This window comes from Grammomys surdaster, unplaced genomic scaffold, assembly GCF_004785775.1.
Source record: "Grammomys surdaster isolate TR1022 unplaced genomic scaffold, NIH_TR_1.0 126158, whole genome shotgun sequence".
In the NCBI taxonomy this organism is placed as follows: Eukaryota; Metazoa; Chordata; class Mammalia; order Rodentia; family Muridae; genus Grammomys; species Grammomys surdaster.
The window spans coordinates 9645704-9672509 of NW_021620966.1; the positions used below are offsets into that span (position 1 = coordinate 9645704).

At 41.1% G+C, this 26806-nt stretch overlaps 1 protein-coding gene across 1 annotated transcript in view; it reads right to left on the reverse strand.

Annotated features, from left to right (window-relative positions):
- Positions 1 to 11310: 11310 nt before the first annotated feature.
- The window catches only part of Agl (amylo-alpha-1, 6-glucosidase, 4-alpha-glucanotransferase), a 54171-nt gene continuing 38675 nt past the window's right edge, over positions 11311 to 26806 (reverse strand). Inside the window, exons 26-34 of the mRNA XM_028757291.1 lie at positions 24988 to 25213; positions 24536 to 24647; positions 21254 to 21389; positions 19822 to 19934; positions 18978 to 19189; positions 16825 to 16922; positions 13296 to 13383; positions 13059 to 13192; positions 11311 to 11602 (exon numbers count right to left, since the gene is read on the reverse strand). Coding sequence (XP_028613124.1) covers positions 11485 to 11602; positions 13059 to 13192; positions 13296 to 13383; positions 16825 to 16922; positions 18978 to 19189; positions 19822 to 19934; positions 21254 to 21389; positions 24536 to 24647; positions 24988 to 25213 — 1237 coding nt within the window. The 3' untranslated portion in view covers positions 11311 to 11484. The remainder of the gene's footprint in view (positions 11603 to 13058; positions 13193 to 13295; positions 13384 to 16824; positions 16923 to 18977; positions 19190 to 19821; positions 19935 to 21253; positions 21390 to 24535; positions 24648 to 24987; positions 25214 to 26806) is intronic.

Sequence of the window (26806 nt, forward strand, 5' to 3'; positions counted from 1 at the left end):
TTCCCATTCTCTCTCTTGCTCCCTGACCCTCGGACTGGAGCAGCAGAATGGCTGGCTACACTGCCCTACCTGGGGATTCATCCCATATACAGACACCAAACTCAGACACTATTGTGGATGCCAAGAAGTGCTTGCTGACAGGAGCCTGATATAGCTGTCTCCTGAGAGGCTCTACCAGAACCTGGCAAATACAGAGGCCGATGCTCACAACCAACCATTGGACTGAGCACGGGGTCCCCAATGGAAGAGTTAGAGAAATGACTGAAGTAGCGGAAGGGGTTTGCAACCAATAGGAAGAACAACAATATCAACCAACACTACCCCACCCCCAGAGTTCCCAGGGACTAAACCACCAACCAAAGAGTACACATGGAGGGTCCCAGGGCTCCAGCCACACATGTAGTAGAGGATGGCCTTGTCGGACATCAATGGGAGGAGAGGCCCTTGGTCCTGTGAAGGCTTGATGCCCCAGTATAGAGGAATGCCAGGGTGGGGAGGCAGAATTGGGTGGGCAGGTGGGTGAGTACCCTCATAGAAGCAGAGGGAGGGGAAACTGGGAAAGGGGATAACATTTGAAATGTAAATAAATAAAATATCCAATAAAAAAAAGTGTTGGGAGCCGACGACACCTAGCTGAAAGCGGCTATCATCTTTACAACCATCTCGAGCCATATACCCTGACAAGAGACTTGTTTTCAACAGCCTGCAACAACTGAGCACACTCTGATAAACATCTTGTTTTTCTCACATATCTTGTCTTGCTGTTTAGTGCCGCCAGCTGCAAGGCACACGTGATATCCATGCTGCTAGGCACATGGTCTCCTCACTCTGCAAGCTAGGTTCACATGATATCCACGCTGCAAGGCACATGACGTAGTGCCTTCAGCTGTGCTTGTCCACGAGGATAAGGCACGTGGTAAAGGGTATAAATACCCAGGATTTCCTTTCAATAAAGAGACTTGAGAGACTTGATCAGACTCCCTGTCTTGTCTCCATTCTTCGCGTCTCCATCCCCACTCTCTCTCTTGCTAGGCCCTGACCCGCGGACCGGAGCAGCAGAACGGGCCATTACAAAGTGGCCCCCCGAACGTGAGGCAGCTCGGGCGGTTACAAAGTGGCGCCTCAACATTGGAGCTCCAGTAAGTGGGGTACAATGAAGGACACAGCCGGCATTGGAACCGTGCATCCTCACTCCTGCGCTGGAGACCCTGCTGACTGACCCAAACAGGTTGCTACAAAGTGGCGAACAAGAGGCCCAGTGAGGGACGTTACTGGGAGAAGGGTCGACTGAAACTTCAGAGGTGAAACAGAGGTGATTTCGGCAGGAAACTGCTGTGTGGAGACCAGTAGGTCATAGTAATGATAATGGGGCAGGAAATAAGTCAGCCTGAATTCAACTCTTTGTTTTTGTTTTGTTGTTTGCTGCTTACATGTGTTAATTGTTTGCTTTTGTTTCGCTGTTTAACTGCTGTCTTTCATGTTCAAAAGAAAAAGAAAAGCATAGAATCCAAAATATGACCAAAGGTTGAAGTAATCAATCTGTCAGAGCCAGATTGTGCTGACCTAGAGGAAGAGGCAGCCAAAAATTACGACCCTGAATGGCCCGCTTCCCGAAGGCCCCCTCCCTATGCTCCTCCACCTCCAGATGCTCCTGCTACGGAGATGGTGGTTGTAGATCCCAGAAAGGAGTTACAGGACAAAATTTCTCTCCTTAAGCAACAAATTTCTCTTCTTAAACAACAAATAGAGTTAGAGGAAGAGTATCAGGACTTAATTAATCAGCTACAAAAATTAAAGACAGGGAAGATATCTCGAGAGGGCAAGGAAAATCCCTCAGGTCCTCGAGTTCCTCAACCCAGAGTCCAAAGGCAGCCCCTGTCCTCTGGTTTAAGTTCAGCCACAGATCAGCCAGAGGAGGGAGAGGCTGAGGCTTTCCCTCTATCAGAGACTAGAGACGCTCAAGGGGTTGTGTGGAGACATCACACAGGATTTAATTTTCAAATTATTAAAGAATTAAGAAATTCTGTGGCACAATATGGTGCCACTGCTCCCTTTACTCTTGCAATCTTAGAATCTGTTGCAGAGGGCTGGAGAGATGGCTCAGCGGTTAAGAGCACCGACTGCTCTTCCAGAGGTCCTGAGTTCAAATCCCAGCAACCACATGGTGGCTCACAACCATCCATAATGAGATTCGATGTCCTCTTCTGGTGTGTTTAAAGACAGCTACAGTGTACTCATGAATAAAATAATAAATAAATCTTAAAAAAAAAAAAGAATCTGTTGCAGAGGAGTGGCTGACTCCTAGTGATTGGAATACTCTAGTGAGAGCAGTTCTTAGTGGTGGTGACTATCTTATTTGGAAATCAGAGTATCATGAGAATTGTAAAGAGACAGCTAGGAGAAACATTCAGGCAGGTAATGGTTGGTCCTTTGATGCCTTAGTAGGAGAAGGGCAATTTGCTTCTAGTGATAACCAGATGCAATATGACCCAGGCTTATTTGCTCAATTTCAAAATGCAGCCATGAAGGCTTGGCGCAAACTCCTGGTAAAGGGAGACCCTGGTGCATCTTTGACCTCAATCAGACAAGGGCCTGACGAACAATTTTCTGATTTTGTTCGTCGATTAATGACAACAGCAGGAAGGATTTTTGGTAATGCAGAGGCAGGTGTAGATTATGTGAAACAACTTGCATATGAAAATGCCAATCCTGCCTGCCAAGCAGCCATTAGACCCTATAGGAAAAAGACAGACCTTACTGGGTATATCAGACTCTGTTCTGACATAGGGCCCTCCTACCAACAGGGCTTAGCTATGGCAGCTGCCATGCAAGGACAATCAGTAAGAGATTTTTTGGCAAGCAGAGACAAAAAGGCCTGTTTTAAATGTGGCAAGCCTGTACACTTTGCAAAAGATTGCAAGGCAGAAAATGAGTTAACCCAGAGACAGCCTAGAAAACAGCCTGGCCTATGCCCACGTTGCAAATGTGGAAGGCATTGGGCTAGTGAATGTAGGTCCAAGACAGATGCACAAGGAAACACCCTTTCCCATAATCAGGGAAACGGGAACAGGGGCTAGCCCCAGGCCCCGAACCAACACAAGCCAAAATGGGCTTATGGGGCAGTCAGTTTCATACCAGCAAACAACCACCCCTTCCTGAACTTAGTCGAGCAACACCAGGAAGCGCAGGACTGGACCTCAGTTCTGCCACCCACACAGTATTAACCCCAGAAATGGGACTTCAGGCCTTACCCACTGGAGTGTTTAGACCACTCTATCCAAATGTGTTTGGCCTGATAGTGGGAAGAAGCAGTGCTACTATGCAGGGACTACAAATTTTTCCTGGAGTTATAGACAGTGATTATCAAGGTGAGATTAAGGTAATGGCCAAGGCAATACAGAATATAGTCACTATTCCTACAGGAAGGAGGATAGCTCAACTATTGTTACTCCCATTGATCCCTACTAATCATAAATATAAGAGTACTAAGAGAGGGGATCAAGGCTTTGGTTCCTCTGATGAATATTTTGGTTCCTCTGATTCCCAAACGGCAGATGCCACACGCTGGCTGCCAGAGAGACTGATTAAACAAATAGACAACAATAATAAATTCAGGGAGGAGAAATCCCCTGGGAAGCATATTTTTTCTTTACAGGAAACATGAAGATGCTTCACTGGAGTGGATCAACCAGTATACCTGACTTAGAAAGTTCTCAGTACAGAAGATATCACCACCCACACCTCCAGGGTGGCTCTATTAGACTCTTGGTTCCCTGATTTATGATTTAGTGGGATACATTGTTTAGACCCAAGAAAGAACCCATTACCACAGTTACTATAGTTGTTTTTTGGGTTTGAGATTGATTGGGACAAGAACAGGGATTTCCTTGTTTTGTTAATATCCAAGTTATGATTAGTTCTGTACTTATACAGATTTAGATTTAGAAAATAGTGTTTCAGAATAGAAGAGGCTTATATTTTTTACTCCTCCAACAGAGAGAGTTGTGTGCTACCCTTAAAAAAGAGTGTTGCTCTAAGGCAGAATGGTTTACATCAACCATTCAGGCATTAAGTCTCTTGTCTCTCGGGTTCATGCTGTTCAACAGACTGATGGCTTTTGTACGACAACAGACGCTACTCAATTGAAACCCATACAGGTCCATTATTACAGGCTGGAAATAGGGGACTCTAAAACCTCTGTTATCAAGACTGACGAGGATTAACCCCTAACTTACGCGCTAAGTTGGATAGTCAATGACGGGTAAGAGAACACCTCAAGACCCTTGCCCCTAACTGGGAGGCCTCACCATCCTAAGACAGGAGCTCAACCAATGGCTGTTGAGTATCCAGAGACGGGAAAGGGAGGCTGGGGTCCTTTGTTCCAACCTAAGACAGGCATGGTTTCCGTAAGTTTTCCCAGCCTTCCCTTTTGAAAACAAATTTAAAAAGGGGGACCTGTTGGGAGCCGACACCTAGCCGAAAGCGGCTATCATCTTTACAACCATCTCGAGCCATATACCCTGACAAGAGACTTGTTTTCAACAGCCTACAACAGCTGAGCACACTCTGATAAACATCTTGTTTTTCTTACATATCTTGTCTTGCTGTTTAGTGCCACCAGCTGCAAGGCACACGTGGTCTCCTCGATGCTAGGTGCACGTGGTCTCCTCACTGCTAGCTAGGGGCACGTGATATCCACGCTGCAAGGCACATGACGTAGTAGTACCTTCAGCTGTGCTTGTCCATGAGGGCAAGGCACGTGGTAAAGGGTATAAATACCCAGGATTTCCTTCCAATAAAGAGACTTAAGAGACTTGATCAGACTCCCTGTCTTGTCTCCATTCTTCTCGTCTCCGTCCCCACTCTCTCTCTTGCTAGGCCCTGACCCGCGGACCGGAGCAGCAGAACGGGCCATTACAAAGTGGCCCCCCGAACATGAGGTAGCTCGGGCGGCTACAAAGTGGTGACTCAACGTTGGAGCTCCAGTAAGCGGGGTACAGTGAAGGACACAGCGGGAATTGGAAGCGTGAATCCTCACTCCTGGGCTGGAGACCCTGTTGACTGACCTGAACAGGTTGCTACAAAAAGATAATCAGAAAAAAGTATCTTAATGGTTAATTTTGAAAAATAACTTATATGCATCAATATGACTTCAAATTTGGTTTTATTTCCTTATGTATATGTCTGTTATGTACACATGTAGCCATGTTCATATGAGGATTATCATGTATGTGCAGATGCACACAATTATGTACATTTGTATGAATGAAGAATACTAACATTGATGTCTGAAGTCTTTATCACACTCAGTTTTATTCATTGAGGCTTGGTCTGTCAGCTGAACCCAGAACTCATTGCTATAACTAGGAGGGTTAGCCAGTTTACTCTAGGTATCCTCTCTGTCTGTATTCCTACAGCTGGAATTACAGGTAGATCTCAGCATCGGTCTCTGTCATTTACATGCCAACTCATGCTCACATAGTCATCGACTTTATTACTGGGCTATGTGTACAGCTTCGACTTCAATTTTTACATTTACAGTTTTAAAAAAATTTTTTATTTAAGTCTCTGAGTGTTTTGCTTGCCTGTATGCATTTTAACTGCTTATGTAACTTGTTCCCTGTAGGGGTAAGAAGTTACCTGGAAATGCATTAAATGGCTATAAGTCACCAATATGTGTGCTGGGAACAAAACCAAATTCCTCTGCAGGAATTCCATGTGCTCTAATTGCTGAGCTATCTCTAAAACCCCATGGCTTCAGCTTTTAAAATTAATAAATATGTGTTTGATTTTATTTAAAGTCGTTATTACATGTTCTTTCAGTAATGCAGAGTAAAATTACTTTCTCAAAACTGCTAATGTAGAAAAGCATTGTTAGTTTACATCAATTTATTAATAAATCATAAGATTTACTCCCTCCCCCCAAAACAAAAACAAATAAACAAAACAGGCTTTGGGTCCTGGGGACTGGAGAGATAGCTTGGCATTTAAGAGCACTTACTGCTGTTACAGAGAACCAGAGTTCAGTTCCCAGCATCCAAGTTGGATGACTTACAATTTCCCCCGACTCTAGCTCTGGAAGATCCAGTGCCTTCTTCTACCTTTCATGAACACAGCCTTAATGTGCACAAACTCGTATTCAGACAGACACAATTTAAAAAAAAAAGGCTGAGAAATGGCTCAGCAGTTAAAAGCATTAGCTACTCTTCCAGAGGACCTGGGTTTGATTTCCAGGACCCACATGCCAGGTTCCAACTGCCTGTAACTCCAGTTCCAGAGGATCTGACGCCTTCTTGTGGCCTCTGTGAGCACCAAGCACGTACCCACATATACAGTGAAGGAAAACACTTATATGTGCAATAGAATAATACTTTTTAAAAAGTTTTATTAAAAAGTACATTTCTTCACACATTCTAGACAAGTGCTCTACCACCAACCTACATCCTTTGCTCAAGTCACACATTCTCAAATATTCCATAGTACACAAGCCCTACAGACCTGAGTGAAGCAGGGTTCTCTTTCAAGATTAGTTATAAGCAAGATGCAATCAACTGCATTTCTTTTTAACTAGAGGGAGGAAATTAAGCCAGCACGATCCATCAAAATGCTGAGATAATTTACAGTCCTGAGAACACAGAGCTGGCCTTTTAACATCTCCAATATAAACATTTTGCAAGAAGGAAGTAACTCTCTTCTGTTTACTCGGCTTCCTAGTCCAGAAGGAAGTAATCTGAAGGCGGTTGGAGTCTTATCTTTGTGACAAAAATTCAGTCCTCAAACATTTTGTCATAGGTATTCTTATCCAAAGAGATCTTAAGCAAGCTTAAACCTCTCCATATATCACTAAATTTAATAACCTGCCAGTTTAAAAAAAAACCCTTAGTTTTCTCATGAATCAAAATTTCAGCATTAATTTATTATTGAAATACAGGTAGAATTTTTTTTTTGATGGGAGGAGGGATTGTCCTTTTGTGTGTGTGTCACACAGTGTGACACATGTATTCATGCATGAGTGGGGTTCCTGTGGACAGTTTCTGTAGTGACAAAATATTGCTAGACATAAGAGGGGGAAAGTAGAGAAAGGGGAGCCAGAGAAGCAAAGACAAAATCAAGGATAGAGAAAAGCACAATCCTCAACAGATACTTCCTAGTGCTGGGACCCTTTACTACAGTTCCTCACGTAGTGGTGACTCCCAATCATAAAATTATTTTGTTGCTACTTCATGACTGTAATGTTGCTACTGTTCTAAACCATAATGTAGATATCTGACATGTGACCCACAAGTGGTTCTTGACACACAGGTTGAAAACGGCTGCTTTACACGGTTACTATCACAGCCCAGGGCAGAGGAACTGAGCTAGTCCTCACCCCGAGTGAAGGAGCTGAGACGAATCAGACAGGCTGACCTGAACTGGAGCATCCTTCCTAGATTGTGTGTAGTAAACCGAGCAGCATCTGATACTGTGGCTTACATCTACAATCCCAGCACTTGGAATGCTAAGGCACTGCCAAGGATTTGAAGCCAGCCAGGACTACAAAAGGAGTTCCAGGCCAACCTGGGCTATAAAGTGAGACCTTGTCTCAAAACAAAAGAACAGTTCCCTACTTTCAAAATATGCTAACTGCCTTAAATTGCTTGACCTGACATTGGCAGAATTAAGTGTCATATTTGCTAGTAACCTTCCACAGACAGGACTTGCTCCTCCCCCTCCCTGGCTCCCTTCATTTAAGCACAGGAACCATGAGATTTAACTCCAGGCTAAAATTCTCTAGTCCCAACTCTTGACCACTGGGCTATCTCTTAGGTATTATAGTTCTAATTGTCTCTGACATTCTGTCATCTTTGATACAATACTTCTATTTGCAAAGTTATACTAGTGGTGTAACTTAGCTCAGCAATGTCGTTCTGAATATTTACTCAGGAATACAGTCTAGAAATATTTTGACCAGATGAGAGTAAGGGGGTACCCAGAGTCCACCAGAACAGGATCTAATGCTTCCCACAGCCAAAGCTGGCCCTTGGACGGATGGTGGGAGGCAGCCTGGAGGCAAGCATACCCTACTGCAATATTACGGAGCTACCAAAGAGTTTTCTTCTGTGCACATCAGGAACCGAGTTTTGTCCCAATGATCCATTAGTTTTATGACTTAGGGTAATTTTCTCATTTAGAAAAATATGTGTAATAACTGTAATGCAAACTGTCAGTCACAAAGTAGGAACTTTATGTTTGTTGAACCTTAATTTCTTAATCTGACCAACTGGTTTAATAGTAAGATGAACCAAAACTGACCCCAGAAACCCACAACATAAACATTAGGAGGAACTAGGAAGTTAAGGAAAAGAAGAGCCTAGACCTTCTATGTCCTTAGGCTACAAGGTTAATTACTGTAAATGTCAGTGCTTATCAAATTTATTTATAGTGTCTACACGATATAATTTAAAAGGCTAAAAATTTTGGGACCTGGAAAAACACCGAAGAAAAGCAAATAGCTACAAGCATGGAGCAAGGCTTTGAAAAGAAAAGGTAGGCGTGGGAGAGGGTTTAGCAAACACTGAAACAAAGGCGGAGGAGTTAGCTCAGTGTGAGGTACCTTCCCAGCAAGCCAAAAAGCCTGGGGTTCAGTCACCAGAACGGGGTTAGGGTTGGTCAGAGACTGATGGACAAGAAGAGTTAAACAAGTGACTAGAGGCAGGTAACAATGAAAGAAAAACTGAATGTCTGTAGAAGATATTACCTCAGATCACATTCAACTCACGATTCTGGACATGATTCCAGAGAAAGACTGAGCACTGAACCAGACACAGACGTATCGATGTGGCTATGGTGCACACACAGGCTCAGGAGGAAACACAAGCAGAGTTATTGACTTACTGTCCTACTAAGCTGCAAGGGCAAGTGAGGATCACATGAGACCCAGTTAAAGAAAATTTAAAAGCTTTGTAAGTTAGACACCCACACCAACCAAAACAATGAGCCAAATATATTATAACGAAGTATCCGCTCTAATGTCATTGATCCTTTGTAATCCAGGGTGGACAGAAATAGAAAATAACAATAAAAACCCACTACACTGATTTCTCTGAATTCACTGTACTGGTGGATGGAGGGTTTAAGTAAGTAAATGCAGCAAGTCTGATCGGTTTAGAACCACTTGAGAGTTACAGAGTCTTACGTTAGTTTTTATCTAAAAATAAAGATACACAATCTGTAGTATAAAAAAATGGAAACAACACTATACAAGGCAAAATCAGAATGGATCAGCTGTGGTTATTAGATGATACTCTAATATGCTCATATTGCTCAGTAATAAAATTGAAAGTAAAAAATGTCTGACTTTTTCAGAAAGTAAATGTTCACATCACATCCACTTGCTACTGTATTTGTGAGTTGGTAAAATGTAAATAAAAATTCATCATATTCAAGATACAGCAAAGGAGTACAGATGCTAACAGACTTAGGGATACACTGAAAGCTTACCTCACTCCTAACTTACACACGGCTACTTTAATAAATCTCCAGACAACCTTCCCTCTCCCCTCTCCCTGCTCCTCCTATATCCTATAAAAGGGAAGTCTCTGAACACCACTCATGAGGACAGGGAAATTTACAGTAAAAATGATGGAGGAAGCTGGGCAGTGGTGGCGCAAGCCTTTAATCCCAGCACATGGGAGGCAGAGGCAGGAGGATTTCTGAGTTCGAGGCCAGCCTGGTCTACAGAGTGAGTTCCAGGACAGCCAGGGCTATACAGAGAAACCCTGTCTCGAAAAAAAACCCCAAACAAACAAACAAACAAACAAAAAACCAAACCAAAACAAATGATGGAGGAAAGCAAAGAGAGTCCTTTAGAAAAAACTTTTATTTTGATACACAGACACAAACATCTGCTCAGTAGTCAGAGCCGTTTAAGACACAGTAGACATGATTACCACTTAGGTGATGATACTGAAATGACAGGCCTCCTGTTTCCACAGTCCTCTTTGAAAACTCACTAAAATATCACAGCATACTGGTTAAACTGGTTTAAGTTTACTTTTCATTTAGTAAGGATTGCTTTTGGTAAGTGAAAAACCAAGGCACGGACCATTTGGGAAATGTAAAATAAAAATAACACTATGCAGCATCACACAGGAACGAAGTGTTTGACCTAAGTGCTCTTGGGTCAAATGGCAATTATCCTTTTACAGTCTAAAAGCATTACCTTAATTACTGTGGCTGAGATAATGTAAAACGTACCTTCTGAGACTTTCAAATAAACCATGCAAAACACAGTACTGGTCTTTCACTAATAGTCCTCAGTAGGAACACTGTACCCTAAAGATCTTCTGAGGTGGATGGTGACCCCATTGTAGATAACCTAATATGGCTCTAATTTAAATCCTTCCTCTTTCCTCCCCTCCTCTTTGTTCTACCTCCCTCCCCTCTTATGCTCCCTCCTTTCTCTCTTGATGGTTTTACGGATAGAACTCAGGGTCTTGACACATGCTAAGCAAGCACTGTGCCACCAAGCTACCGCTCTAGGCTTTTTTTCCCCTTGAAAAAATATATCCATAAATATGCCCAGTAATTTCCATTTTGAAAATGTAAACTATCTCATAGTGGGAAATCAGAATTAATTTTACAGAATTATTTTATGTCCTAGTGGTCTGTTTTATTATGTTCCAATTATTCTTTAACACAAATAGTTTATATTAAGTATAGTTGGCATTTATTATAAAACATTTATTATTATTTAAATGTTGGCATTTATTTAAAAACATAACTTATCTGTTAAAAGCAAAGCACATTTTGAAGCTCTGAGCCCCATCTACGAACATATACTGTGGGAGGAAACTTCCATAATTCTACATTCACAAAGCATCTACCAAGTGTGCACCGACTGCCCTAGGCACGGTAGTAAGACTGCTGTAACAAACGGCAGGGCATTCGTGAAGCACAGCCTCTGGAGTGTGCCAGCCAAAAGACAGGAGGACTTCAGAGCACCTCCCTCTTCCTCCAAACTGAAGATGATAAATGGTCTTTTTTTTTAACCCTGCTTTGAAGAATACTTTTTCAGTAACATTCTATGGGAAATGATCATTTTTCTTTCTGATTCATTCAGTTGGCAGAGAGTTTGTGTAACACTCGTGAGGTCCTGCGTGTGAGCCCCAGTACTGCATATACTGGGTGTGGTGGCACACATGATATTTTTTAAGAAAAAAAAAAAAAGCAAAAAAAATCAATATTTTTGTTTGGTTTTTGTTTTTTAGACACAGGGTTTCTCTGTGTAGATCTGGCTGTCCAGGAACTGTCTCTGTAGATCAGGCTGGCCTCCAACTCAAGAGATCTGTCTGGCTTTGCCTCCCGAGTGCTGGGAGCAAAGCATGTGGCACCATTCCCTAGTTGTGAATGAGATTTTTAAAATGAGTTGAGCTTCCATTTCTTTATGACCTTGCATTCAGTAATGTCAAGTGTTCACACAATAACTAAATATCTACGAGCCAACTATAAATCATAGAGGGTTTCCAGAACAGCAGCCATTGACCATGCCTGTGTCTCACAGCTGAAAGGGCAGTACTGGCCATTCTCATTGGTGAGCTCTGGAAGTCCTTTCCATGGGGATCTGAAAAACAAAGAAAAGGAAAAGCGTTTTATGAGACATAGTTTAATGCACATGCATAAAGGTTTTGCCTTTCACTCTAGAAGCAATCAAAGTCATTTGTTATAAAACAATATTCTAAAGGTATATATATACATATGTATATATGACTTCACATATAAATTATGTTTTGATACTAGCAAATACAAATGAGTCTTTTTTATTATTGGTGTTGTTTTTGTTTTTGGGTTAGGGTCTTACTATGTAATTCTAGCTGGCTTGGAACTTGCTATGTAGCTAAGGCTGGCCATAAACTTGCAGTGATCCTCCTGTCTCTGCCTTCCAAGTGCTAGAAATACAGGTGTGTTTCACTAGGCTCAGTTTCATAACTAAAACTTTAAATACATAGATAAATATTCTCTCAGGCATAATTTTAGCTTGTTTTGCATTTTGAGATAGGGTCTCATGTAACCACACGTCTCTAAACTCATGGGCTTCCTGCTTTGGCCTCCCATGGGCTGGCATTATAGGAAGATCCCTCAGGCTGGCAATAATTGAAGTCTTTTAGGCTAAGATCAGGACTCAAACTGTAAATATGTAGCTGTTCTATGGGTGAACTTAGTAGAATTAGAAACCCAAATGAAGTAATACAGAGACACTAAAAGCTATAATTAGGAAAATGCCATTTCGTTCCTTATTCTACAGGATAACATTGAAATTTATTACACACATATCTTCTAATAGTACTTTATATACAAATCTTATTTAATACTGACAGAAATCCTATGAGGTAACGGCTGGAACCATTTCTACGTGCAAAGAGAGAAGAGGGATGTCTAGAGCTTACACGACCAGTGACAGATCCCAGCACCCCTCAGACTGTCAGTGTACCTAACGATGCTCACACGAGGAAGCGAGGCAGTGTACACTGCTTACACATTTAGTCTAAGCAATCAGCAGCAGGTGCACTTAGATATCATCTAGACTTAAAGAAATTAAGAGTCAGACTAAGTTTGTACCATCTCAGAAAAATACACAATGTCAACACTGTTTAATTTACTAATAATTAGGACAAAGAGTACAAGAAATAACACTTGAAGTAATAGTCAAAAGATCAACTGATATTTTAAAAATAATGAAAATTTTTACTTGATAAATGAATCAACTCAAAAGGCCCAACTTTAATACTTCAAGTATTATTTTATTCTATCTTAATCATATTCAAATGATCAGTTATCTTAAAAATTAAAGACTATTCCACAAGTACAGATCATAAAATATAAGAGCCTCAAATACTTATATAAAAATGTAAGAACCAAAATACTTAATGGTGGTAGAAATTCCACAGCTGAAATTACAGTTACAGAGCACAGGGTGGGTCCCGTGAAGATGCACAGGGCACGCAAAAAAGAATTCTAAGGAAACCTTGTTTACCTGACAGCTAATCCACTGACTGGACACTCGTTCTGGGATGACTTACCTCTCAAGATGAACATAATGTCTAGAAAGAACATTTTTAACCAAAAATACAGTCTTCGCAGCAGTCTCTGGGCCCATCATTTTGGAAAAATACAACTTTGCACGAAGAAAATACCCAATTGGCCATAGCCACTCCTAAAATATGATTTAAAAACAAAGAGAAAAAGAATTATGAATATCTATCTTTACTTAAAAATAAGTTACATGGAAAACTCTGAAAAGAAAATGAAATTCTTACAGGTCCTTGATGGTAGTTGAAACCTCTAGCAAGGTTGTAGTTGTCATTGTCTAAGGAATTATCATAAACTCCACAGTAAACCATGTCACTGCAAAACGATAGGAGTTCAAGGTCAGCAAGAGGGTCGGGCATCATCAGGAGGCATGAGAATTCAATAACAAAGGCAAGAAAAAGAATCGTCTTTTCCTACTCTGCAGAGTAAGCGTGCTCGGCATTAGGACAGTACTTAATACAAAATTAGTGCATACCAAGTACAGAGGACTTTAACAGAGTGTTCGGAAAAGATTAACAAAGAAGTCAAGTGTCCTTATGTTTTCTTTCATATGTAGAGCCCAGACTTTAATTTATATACAGGGTAGGTCATGGTACTAGAGGAGGGTCCACGGATGGAGAATGGAAAGAGAAGGAAAGGAAGGTGATGGATATATGTAACGTGAGGGCAGGGTGAGGGCTGTCGGGTGACAGGAAGATTGACAGGACCAGGGAGCAGGGGGAAGAGCCTTCACAGAAATATGTATGAATAATGCCATAATTAAACCTATTACTTTGTATGCTAATTTTTAAAAATTAATAAAAATATTGAGGCATCTTGTCTTCAAGGAGCCTGTCTACATTATATTAAAGTCAACCATTGCACTAGGCTTTTAATATGTGTATAACAATTAAAATGTCCAAGCAGTTGTTTGAATTAGGAAAAAATAAAGATAAGGTTTTATTGACTACAGAGCAGAAAGGCATTTATTTATATAAATTATTTATTTTGTGGTACCAATTGATCAAACCTAGGTCCTTATCTATATTGGGCAAGTATCCCACAATTTATACAACCTTATTCCATGTAGGGTTATTTTTTAAATTTCTCTATGAAGCTATTTTAAAACTAAAATGACTATACTATATATATGACTATACTATATATCTAATGAATATAGATATTGAATATAATATATAGAATTTATAACAAAGTTATATACTGAGCAGTGTTACAAACGTTGCCAACAGATGAGTTATGCATAGTAAGATTTAACTAAATTGTAACTTTTAAAATCTTCTTTATTGACACAAAATGGCCATGTGAACCTCTATCATTAACTTTTAGATAGATCAGCAGGTCTTCTGTTCGTTTTTTGAGGGCTAAGAGTTTGAGACAGGGCTTGACTGTGTGTGCCCCTGGCTGACCTGGAACTTTCTCAGTAGTTCAGGCTGGCTTTGAACTCACAGAGATCTTCCTTTGTGTACCACCACACCTGACTAGTTTTTAGTCTTCTCTGAACATGCAAACATACAGAAAACAACGGTGTTTGCACACAGAATTTTGTGCTTCCATAACGAGGTCAAGCCAAGCATGGCGGCATGAGTCTAACTCTAGGAGCCTGAGGCAGGAGGATCAGGAGTTTAAGGTCTCAGTATCAGCTGTGTAACATTCTGTCTCAAACAACAGTAAAGAAATAATAAAATCAGTATATAGAAAGGTCAGGTGACACAGGGGCAGTGGTGGCACATGACTTTAATCCTAGCACTCAGAAGGCAGAGGCAGGCAGATCTCTGAGTTCAAGGCCAGCCTAGTCTACAGAGCGAGTTCCAGGAAGCTACAAAGAGAAATCTGTCAAAAAAAAAAAAAAAGTAAAAAGAAAAGAAAAAAGCTCAAAACAAAAACCCAACCAAGAAAGAAAGAAAGGCAGGCCACATATAGTAGCACATGCCTTTAATTCCAATCTGTAGTAAAGTATAAAACCCTGGCTCAGATGTTAAGCACACTGGCTGCTCCTTTAGAGCATGAGGGTTCAATTCCCAGTATCCACAAGGCTCACATCCACTTCTAACTCCAGTTCCAGGGTATCTGATACCCTTTTTTGGCCTCTGAGGGAACTGTATGCATGTGGTACACAGAGTTACATGTAAGTAAAACATAAAAAAAACCAAAAACAAAAAACCCAGAAAGACCCTGGGAATTTACAAAAAAAAGTTATAAAAGTAAAGATATTTGCAAATGTAAATTGTGGAGCAAAAAAGACACAGTTCTTTACTGATTTAGGCAGAAAGAGTGGTGTAATTACCATGAAGGATGGAGAAGAACAGATACACCTATTATTTAAAATAGCACAAACAATTGCAGGTTATCCAGCAGTACGGGAAAACCATCAGCAAATACAAAACATAAAGACTGTCCTTGAGGGCCTGGAAAGATGGTTCAGCAGTTAAGGGCACTGCTCTTGCAGAAGACCTGGGTTCAATTCCAGCACTCACATGATGGTTTACAACGATCTGTAACTCTAGTTCCAGGGGATCCCATGCCCTCTTCTGGTCTCCAAGGTCACCAGGCACACATGTGGCACAGAAAAATATATGAAGGCAAAACTCTCATACACATAAAAAACAGTGTGGTGCTGGGGTAGAACCCAGGGTCTTACACAGGGTAACACGAGCTCCACCATGAGCTGCATCCTTCCAACTGCTCCTGCCACCCTGGGATGGGCTCTCGTGGTCAGGCTGGTCCCAAACTCTCGAGACAGTGGGAGATGAATGTGAACTCTCAATTCTCCTGTTTCAACTATCCGAGGCTGGGATACAGGTATGAGTCATCATGCTGGGCTCAAGAGTTATTTTTAAAAACTATTTACTTTTGTTGTCTTGGGAATTGAGCTCATGAAACTTTTTTGTTTGAGTGGTGCAGGGCCTCCTCCTCCTCTCTAGGCAAATGTCGACTGTCGAGTTACAGCCCCATTAGGTTTTTTTTTTTTTCTTCCTTCTTTTTAGACAACCAAGTCTCCAAGTGCTGGCACTATAGCACTGAGCCACCATATTGAGTTTTGATTTTGTTGTTGTTTTATTGTTTGAGACAGGGTCTTGCTAAGCAGTCCAGACAGGCAATGGCTTCTTGACCATTCTATTTCAGACTCGGGTGCTGGGATTACTGATGTGAGGCACCAAGCCTGAACTTTTTGATACAAATTCTTCTAGATTTGTGGCTACATAACTCAAATTGTACAACATGAATAAAAATGACTTGGGTAACAGTCAAGATTGGACCAATGCTTGATTCTGTAACTTCTTTTTCTTTTATATTGTTGTTACTTTCCAATGACCATAATAATCATGTATTACTTTTATAGTCAGAAACAAAATAAAGAATATTGAGGACATTAGCTTTATATATTTACAATTTACAAATTAATTAGTGAATATAGAAGCTAGAGGTACTTTTAACACTCACACACAGTAAACTGGCAGATGTTTTCAGAAGTTTGAATGTGATTTTCCAGAAGTTATTTGTAAACAAGTGCAGAATAGATAATACTAATCTATGTGGGTTAAACATGCTATCAACTGCCTTCTTTTTTTCTTTTTCCCTGTTTTTGAGACAGTGTTTCTCTGTGTAGCCCTGGCCATCCTGGAACTCATTCTGTAAACCAGGCTGGCCTTGAACTCAGATCTACCTGCCTCTGCCACCTCCCGGGTGCTGAGACTAAAGGCACTCAAAACCACCATCCAGCTCACCAACCTTCTTAATACTAATATTCCAACTTACTCTGGATCTAAAGTTTTCATGCCAAGGGGGCCAAGCAATTTTTTTTCTGCAATTTCCAAAGCCTTCCAAGCCTTTTCAGCAGTAAAGAGTTCAGGGGCCTAATGAAGGTAAAATAAACAAAGAACAAAACATTTTAGTATCACAGAAAAATTAGTTCTTACCCATGTAAGTTAACTGTAGACTCTGAAAAAAAATTAAGAATATGGTGTGGGTCAGATGTGAGAGTCGAGCCTGAGGAATCTAATCCTCCGAGGCTGAATCTGAGTCGCCTTTCTTGGCTGAGAGGCTGGGAGAGCTCCCAGGCCACCGCTCCCTCAAGAACGAGTACCAGATCCAAACAGGAGTCACAGCTATAAGAGGCAGAACTCACCACAACCGCCACTTTATCTCTAGGTGGCAGGAGCATCCTGTAAGTATCTCAAGCTTTTCTCCTTTCTTCTTCACCATAATGAATTTGGAAGAACTTGTACACCAATAGCACAAGTGCTTGTGGCATGTGGAAGGAGAGAAAATCTGCACCCATCTTAACACAGAAAGTGAAAAGGCACCAAACCAAAGCTGGCTCTGGCCAAGCCTGCACTCTTTCTTTCTTTTTATTTTATGTGCATTGCTGGACTTTACCTACATGTATGTCTGTATGAGGGTGTGAGGTACAGAACTGTGGGTGCTGGATAATGAACTCAGGACCTCTGGAGGAGCAGTCAATGCTCTTAACCACTGAGCCATCTCTCCAGTCCACAGGTTGCACTTTTATACCACTACAACTAGTAACACTCTGTTTAGCAATCTTTTTGACAAAGTCAAACGTCCAGGTAGGCAGGGCTAAACACAGAGCCCTTCTAGTCTACTGCCCTTAAGAGTTTATTTTTAGACTGAGATTTTACAACAAAAGGGGATCAAGAATTCTTAGCTGTCCGGCTGTAGAAGGGCATCTTGGGTTGGCACCGGCCTGGAACCCTGAGACTGCAGGTGTTTGGCCACGCCCCTAGAACCCAGGGCCCTGACACACGGTCTTATCTCCATTTAACCTGTACCATCAGTCACGTAAGACACAGATAGAGGGTGTGACTAACAGGCCTCTGCCTCGAGAGTTTTACATATTAATAAGGTGGGGGGGCCTAGATAATTAAGTTATTCCTCCCTGGTTCCCCCTCCTTCCCACCGTCTATATAAGCCAGCTCTCCCAGGCTCTGGGGGGGGGGGGCGTACACACGTTCAGATTCAACTTTCACAGCATGGACAATAAACTTCTTCCACTGACTCCATGTGTCTTCTGTGCCCGCCGCCAACAAGCTTTCAGATTTTGGAACCTTAGATCTTCTTGTGTATGTGGGAACACGCCTGCGGAAAAGGCCCCCAGGACTCTGCTGCCGGCCTGTGGGCTGTTGCTGCGTGGGCCCAAGCCGCCCCGTGTGTTTTTTTTCCCACACTTAGCTAGGTGGCTGGAGAGATGGCTCAGTGGTTAAGAACACTGGCTTTTCTTTCAGAGGATATAGGTTCAATTTCCAGCACCTACAAGGTGACTGACAACAGTCTGTAATTTTAGCCTCAGGGATCTGATGCCCTCTTCTGGCCTCTTGGGGCACTGCATGTACATGACATGGCATACAGGCAGGCAACCCCTCCCACAAACATAAAATAATAAAATAAAATAATAAAACGAATTCTTAGTCAAAGAGAATTAGAGAAAACCACAAAGGAGACAATGTGACTATAAGCTGTCTGTGGGCATTCCCTAGCACAGGCTTTCTGACTAGTGCACTGGGGAGCTGTCTGTGGCATGAGCTTATGCAGTACAGATGTCCTCAGTTTTCAGGAGGAAAGGGTGACGGCTGAGGCTGGCTGAGGCTGGCTGAGGCAGCTGGATCTCACCCAAGAGACATAGTCTATTCAGCAGTGTGTGCAGAGGCACCAGGTACTGTGGCATGTGTGACTCTGGGACTGTTTGTTTCTCAGCATCTACTATTTTCTGTTTTTGACACTATTTCACATTAGAGGTGGTATGCATACTTAATTACTGAAACCACAGAAAACTATCCAGAAAGCAATGTTTCATGGTTAAGTGGAAATTAAAACCAAACAGGAAAAAAAAAAAAGGCCCTTAGTAGAGTTACCATGACATTTCTGAAATCTGAAGGTATTACATCACTTACCACGACCATGGCTATGGTAAAATTGGGCCTGAGCTGATAGTCACACCAAGGACTCGAGGCACCATAGCTGTCCTTGTAGATGCCGCGTTTGTGAACCAGATTCGGATGCTTCTCGTTAGGGTCTGAAGGGTCTTCGGAAACATGAAACAGCTTTTCAAAATTGTTTTGTATTTTTCTGTTCCACTCGTCATATGAGACTGCTACAACCTTTCCTGAAAATCGATAAAAAAACAAAACAAAACAAAACATGGCAGTCATAGACATTCAGAACATTTAAACATCTGTTATTGCCAAAACTTCATATTTAGCTTAATTATGAAATAAATTATCTATGTTTTAGTAAATGTGGCTACTTTAGATGGAGATATGCTATAAATTCAAAGACCAATTACCTCTCTCAAAAGAATAAAAAATAGCTCAGGACTAACTTCATATCCATCACACTGTGCTAATAAGCAACATTTCATGTACATTGAATTAAACGTACAACTACTTCTTTTTACTTTTTAGAAAGTTTAAAATTGTATGGGTAGCTCAAACATTGTTTCTATTGCATAGAAATTGTTCCAGAAAGAGAAGGAAAAATTTCCAGACTACCCATGGGATGTAACGTTCTCCCAGAGTGAGGGAGAGGGCATGGAGGCAGGCACTCTGCCGCCTTCTCTCAGCTCACGGGTATTTAGGACAGTGTTAGTAACCAGCTCTGTTAGGATTTCCATATTGGGAATTAGCCATTTTTCTTTCTTCTTAAAAGTTAGCCTTTTCTAGCATTGGATGGTGAACCCAATGACAGCAACAAAGGTTAATAACTTATATAGGTTTCTTGTAAAACTGACCAGCTTACCATGTCTTTTTACTCTAACTTCATGATAGGGAAAGATATTTTTCTTAGACAATTCCAGCAACCAACGAACAGCAGATTTACACAAGCCCACGATTTCCACAGCAGACCCATCTCTAAAATTAGAAAAATTTATTTTTTGTGTTAAGCTTACTTAACCATTATTTAAAAGGGCATTCAATAAGTAAATCTAGGTTGGGGATGTAGCTCAGAGTTGAATGTCTAGCAATAAGGAAGACTCTGGGTAGCATAGAACCAAATCAAACCATTGCCACCAACGATAGATGCTGGTGAATATTATAATGAATGCATCATACAAGCAACTATCTGTGCCCACATCTTCACATTATAAGTAATATATATTACATCATATAAGAAATCTCCTCCCTTACTATTTTGGGATTGATTTTGTTTCTAATATTTTAAAAATATGTATTTTCATTTTGTGTATCCATGTGTATCTCTACGTGCACATGCCACATGTGTGGATGCCCAGATATGAGCACTGGCTCTCCTGGAGCTGGTGTTACAGTTGGTTGTGAGCCTCCCACTGTGAGTGCTGGGAACGAGCTTGGGCCTTGTGGGGCAGCAACTTCCTTCACAGCTGAGCCACCTCTCCAGGCTCTGACACACTCATTTGCTTTTATGTTTTTGAGACAGGGTATCTCTTTAGTCCTGGCTGATGTGTTTGAAGATAAGAACTTTAATGAGAAAACAACTTCTGGGCTGGAGAGAAGGCTCATTGGTTAAGAGCAATTACTGCTCTTGCAGACAACCTTGGCTCAGCTCCCAGCAAACACAGTGGGCAGCCCTCCAGCGCCTGTAGCTCCAGTTCTGGAGAATCATATGACCTCTTGTGGCTTCCAAAGGCACACATATGCACCTTCCCAAATGGACACATGATTTATTTTAAAAGAAGCTTAAGTCAGTATCAAGAACTTGTGACATTTGTTGATACCTTCTAAACTCATAAAAGAAAACCTCTCAGATAACAAAGTTAGAGATAAAATGTTCAGAAAACAACATTTTTAAGATTTTTTAAAAAACAGATTTATTTATTTTATGTATGTGAGTACACTGTGGCTGTCTTCAGACACACCAGAAGAGGGCACCCGATCCCATTACAGATGGTTATGAGCCACCATGTGGTTGCTGGGAACTGAACTCAGGACCACGGTAAAAGCAGTCAGAGCTCTTAGCCACTGAGCCATCTCTCTAGGCCCGAAAACAATGTTTTTAAAAGATCAATTTCAATTAGTTGTTTTCCATACTTGTAAAGACTTGTAAAGGCTGAGGAGGGGAGACGACAGGTCTGGAAGGATTTACTGTGAGGACCATGGTTAGCAGAACAAAAGACGCCGTGAGTAAGTATGTTTAAAAAGGGAGCTGGTGAATTAAAAGTTAATGTGCAGCAGCATCAGGACACGGACTCTACCTTGGGGTGGCTGGGATCCCTCTGTTTCTAGCTCGGTCACTCTCTCCCATTTTATCCATCCATGTGCCACAGTTGAAGCGATTTCCTCCATAAACAAACCCTGTTTCTTCATCAATCCCTGCAGTTATGTTGAAACCTGAAAACACGAAATAAGACACTTACAAAGCAGTCATGGAGGTGCAGGTCTGTGGTCCTGGCACTCAGGATGCAGAGGCCGGAGGACCACACACGACTTTGAAGCTGGATGGTGAGCTTGAAGCTAGGGAAGCCTCAGTGACACTATTTTTAAACAACTAAAAATCATTCAGTTTTGTAGTAAACACATATAAATTTCATTTCTCTTTCAAAGACACCTGTGTGTACCCAGAACAGCATATCATGATGTTCTTTCTAAAGCACTGCTTACATTAGCAAAAATCACATGTCTTCTCAGTAGAAGAATGTTTTAACATCGTATATTCTAGGAAATGCTCGGTCCTTTGAATGAACAAACTGGATCTATAGTAAGCATGTTACAGAAGGTAGCAAATAAAAACCCTTTTTAAAATGAAGACTTAAAATACAGATTTTAATCTATGATTCTTTTACATATCTGATATATTTGTATAGAGTGTAGAATTTAAGAAACTAATATAATCATATATATATATATCACATTTACTTTAAACTTCATAATATATATCACATCTAATTTATACATGCTCAAACATATATAAATGCATAAAGTATAAAAATATACATGAAAACAGTATACTCCAGCTACAGCCTAGCCATTAACTATAGATAAGGAATTAAAAAAATAAAAAAGAGAGAAAATCTTTGGATTATGTGGTTTTATTTCTTTTCAAAGTAAAACAGAAAGATATAAAGAAAATCTAGTAAGTTAATATATTTAATTTCAATACCAGTTTCAAAGGTAAAAATTATTTTGCTTATTTAAATTTGAAGTGTTTCATACAACAACAACAGTAAACTCTAAAAATCTCAGAGATCCTATAAAAACGTTCTTTGGATACTAAACCTATTCCCATTGGCTTCTCTTAGTGAAGGATAAAGAATGTATCAGTGGTCGTTACCAATTAACTTAGTGAGTTAGTACTTGTGTAGTACTGCTATACTATTATACTACTATAAATAACAAGCCATCATGATTCAAGGTTAGTCTGGACTATATAGCAGTTCCAGGCCACCTAAAGCTTCAAAGCAAGATCCTGTCTTGATCAGCCAAATCAAAAAAATTACATACTGAATATTCAATTTACATAAAAACTTCAGAGCCAGGTGTATGTCCCAGACTTTTCATCTCAGCACTCAGGATGTTGAGGCAGACCATCTATCACTGTGAGTTCGAGACTTGGTCTACATGTGAGATCCAGGACAGCCAGAGCTACACAGAGACTGATCTCAAAACAAAGAAACAGTGCATTTATAAATATGTTCAAAATAACGACCGTGCGGGGAGGCAGAGATGAGCAGTGAGACCAGGGTGGGGCTGCAGTGGGTCTATGGGATACATAAAATGTCTGCACGGATGGACTAGCTCTACATCTTTGTATGGTAGTGCTCTCATGAACACGGCTCCTGCTTCACAGAGCTGATGGCTCGTCCAGATGAGGTGATGTGGAGAGGAGGGAGAAGGGGACGGAGGACAGCCCAGCTAGCAGCATCCTACACATCTGGATTCTGATCTTTTACTCCACTTACATTAAAACATCCTAAAGGTGAAGGGTGCTGTACCCTATGTATCACTTTACAACTTTCTATGAATCTGGAATTCTTTTTAAATTATACTAAAACTTCACATAAATCATATTTATAAGACTAAAGTAAATATATATCAAACTCATCAAAACCCTCCCCAGAGTGTAAATGAGGGGTGATGAGGTGACTAACCCTGTACTAGCTGGCCTTAGGATGAGGACATGGTAAACCCAAAGTGAGTTAAGAGAGTGTAACTACTTTAATGTTATATACCCATAAAGCACTGTGGCGGTGCAGAGGTTAGCCGGGTCTACACAGAAGTCAACCATGGGTGACATCCTCCCTTTGACCCCTAGCAGCTCTGGGAAGCTGACTTTTTAGTTCTCTCATTTAGTGAAAATGGGAATAACATAATGTAATCTTTCACTTAAATAATGTCTTTTCAGGTGTATGTATGTGTACTGTGTATGCATGTTTATGTGTGTTCCCATGTGTGCTGGTACATACGTATGCGAGTGTGTGTAGGCCTGAGGTTGATATCTATCCTTTCTTGCTCCCTCGTCTGCCTTGTTCATACAGTCAGGGTCTCTCAGTCAGACCCAAGCGCTCTGTATGATACACTAGTCTCACTGGCTGGCTTACCTGTTTCTAGACGCCATGCCTCTGCCTTCAGAGGCTGGAACTATCAGCAGCTCACCTGGCATTTACACAGGTTCTGGAGACTTGAGTTCTGACTCGCGCTTGTTCACCATAACATTTTAACTACGGAACCACCTCTCATCCCAATGTAATTCATTCTTAACGTCTTCAGGAATTAGGAATGACAAAGGTAAAGGCATCACCACAAAGCCTGGCACTTAACATTCAATTCTCAGAAACAGAATTAACTAATTAATTTTTGAGACAGGTGTCTCTGTGTAGCTCTGACTGATCTGGAACTCACTCTGTGGACCAGGCTAACCTCATACTCAGGGATCTGTCTCCCAAGTGCTGGGACTGAAGACATGTACTACAATGCTGGGCTTCCTTTTTATGTTCTTGAGTCCATGTTTTACTTTGTAGCTCAGGCTAGTCTTGAACTCAGGATAGTCCTGCCTCTACCTCCTGAGTGTTGGATTATAGGCATAGGCCATCATACCTGGTAATAAAAAGGTAATACTAGCATTGAGATTAGAAATTGAACCACTAAGGGTTAGAGAGATGGTTCAGCAGTTAATACTGTTGCTCTTGTGGAGGACCTGGGTTCACAACCATCTCAATCTCCAGTTTCCAGGGATCTGATGTTCTCTTCTGACCTCTGCAGGCACCAAGCATGCACACGGTGCACAGACATACTTGCAAATAAAAAACCCCCCTCATATATATTAAATAAATTATAATGTCAATATCACCTTGAAAATTGATTGACAAAAGATACAAACTTTTATCTTTTCTTTTGTAACAAAGTTTGGAGAGATCTGGAACAATGTTTGCCTTTCTGAGGTCAAGCTTCAGGTTTTGCACACAAGTATTTGTAAAGCAACAGTAAGGGTTAATCTGACAGCACTGGTAAGTCTTAACCATGGCGCTGGCATGACGCACCCTCATCCTTCATGTTTCGATCAATCTGCGGGCCGGCGTTCCTCTCTCGGAACTGGATGCCTTGCATGTGCCTTTGCATAGCTTCCTGTATGACTTCAAACAAAGGCTGATCCTGTTGGAGACAGCAGGGACATCGCTTCTGTTAGGAATGGGTCACAGTATTATTTTCCTAAATCCCTCAACTCTAGGAATGTGGGGATACAGACTTTCCCTTGGAGGAGGAAGCAGGAAGTGGGTGGGGCTGGGAAAAGCAGCGGTGCAAATGTTCCCAGGCTCTGGGTTTAAGCGAGGGGCAAGTCTTATCTCTGTAACTTCTCACTGTGTTGACACTAAAGGAATATTGATATTGACATTTTCTTATATCTGAATTCTTATGACTTGGAGCCTTAATATTTTACATTAAAAAATAAAGTTACATTTTATTGAAAATTATTTTAGGAAATGCTCTTTACCAGTGTCCCAGCAGACAAGGGTGCGGAGTCGTCTGTTGGATACATCCTTGATACTGGGCATCTGAGGATGTCTAGACCGTTAGGAACCATCCCGCAATAGTCCTGAATGCACTGCAGCCACCACCACACTGCATCCCGGCAGTTGTACCTGGCATACGTCCCTTCACCAAGGAGGTTAGGAATGAGACCGTGCCTCAGGGTACTAGCAAACGCTAAAATAATATTCCTGAAACAACAGAAGCAATTGGATTGTTTGAGATGACAACTCCTATAAAAATGAAAGAAAACAAGGTCACTTTTTCAGGGGTCTGGGAGATGCCCAGCTCCCAGCCCAGCTTTTCTCTCTAGTAATCTGGGGAACTTTCTCTTTCTGTAACAGGCTTTGTATCTTTGGAGTCAGGTCCTCAGCTGGGTATTTATAAGGACTGCCATAACTTCTATATTTAAAAAAGATGTATTTATTTATATTATCCCTGTATAAGTGTTTGCCTGTGTGTACATATGTGCACCACATGTGGATGGTGTGAAGAAACACATGGAGGTGAGAAGTATGTTGGATCCCCTAGAACTGGAGTTAAGATGGTTGTGAGCTGCCATGTAGCTTCTGGGAACTGAACTCTTCAAGAGAGGTGAGAGCCGTTAACCACTGAGCTGTCGTCTCTCCAGGTCCCAGTTTTGTCTTTGAAATCTGTAATATTTCAATATTTCAGGTATTTCAGTAATACCTGAAGTATGCATTGGAGGTATTTCAGTAATACCTCTAATATGCATTTTATTACTTTACATAATAGAGATAAAAAACAAAGTAATATGTAAGAAGACAAATGGACAGAGCTGGCCTTAAAAACTATAATTCAATCCCGGCACACAGGAGGTGGGAGTAGGCAGTTCTCTGTGAATTCTAGACCAGCTGGCCTACATGACTTATAGGCTATTTAGGGCTACATGGTAAGATCCTGTTTTAAAACAAAGAAACAAACATATAAAACAAAACCCCCAAACAACAACAACAAAACCCAACCATGACTCACATTAGTAACTGATAGATGACAGTTTATATGCTGTGGTGTTGTTCCAGTACAAATGAGAACTTAGTCTGTAAGATGGCATTGCCCTCTACAAAGCTTATATCTAGCAGGTGAGGTCTAACCTTGGAAAGGTCACTGAAGTGGTCTAGTCCTTATTATGTTTCAGTTTAACACGTGGCTCCTAAGAGTGCCATAGGAAGCTTCAACTTACAGAGATCTGCCTGCCTCTGCCTCCAAGTGCTAGGATCAAAGGCTTGTACTTCTTACATCTAGCTGAATGAACTTTTTAATTGCAAAAAATTTATTCCTATCACCATGATAAAAGAAAACATCACTTCAGCCTAGAAAGAATCAAAATTGTGGGTTGTAAGCTTGACAAGAAACGGAGGGAAAAACTTAATGTAATTCCTTTTTAAAACGAGTCAGCAATACTCTTTATGAAAGCAGAAAATGAGTTGAGTCTCACTTTTTAAAAATAAACGTATGAGCACTGAAGATGATCTGACCTAGCACAGAATGTAGTAACTTCCAAGTTGCCCTTTTCCATTGAAATTCTCTAAACCTACTAAACAAGCACATAAAACACAAAATCTAAAAATTTGGAGGCTAGGAGACAGCTCAGTGGTACTTGCCACCAAGTCTAACGTTGAATTGATTTCTGGCATCCACATGGTGGAATGAAAGTAAAATCCTAGCAAGCCATTCTCTGGCTCCACATGTGCAAGGTGGCATGCCTGTGCGCCGTGTCTGTCTGTCTGTCTGTCTCTCTCTCAATCTCTCTCTCTCTCTCT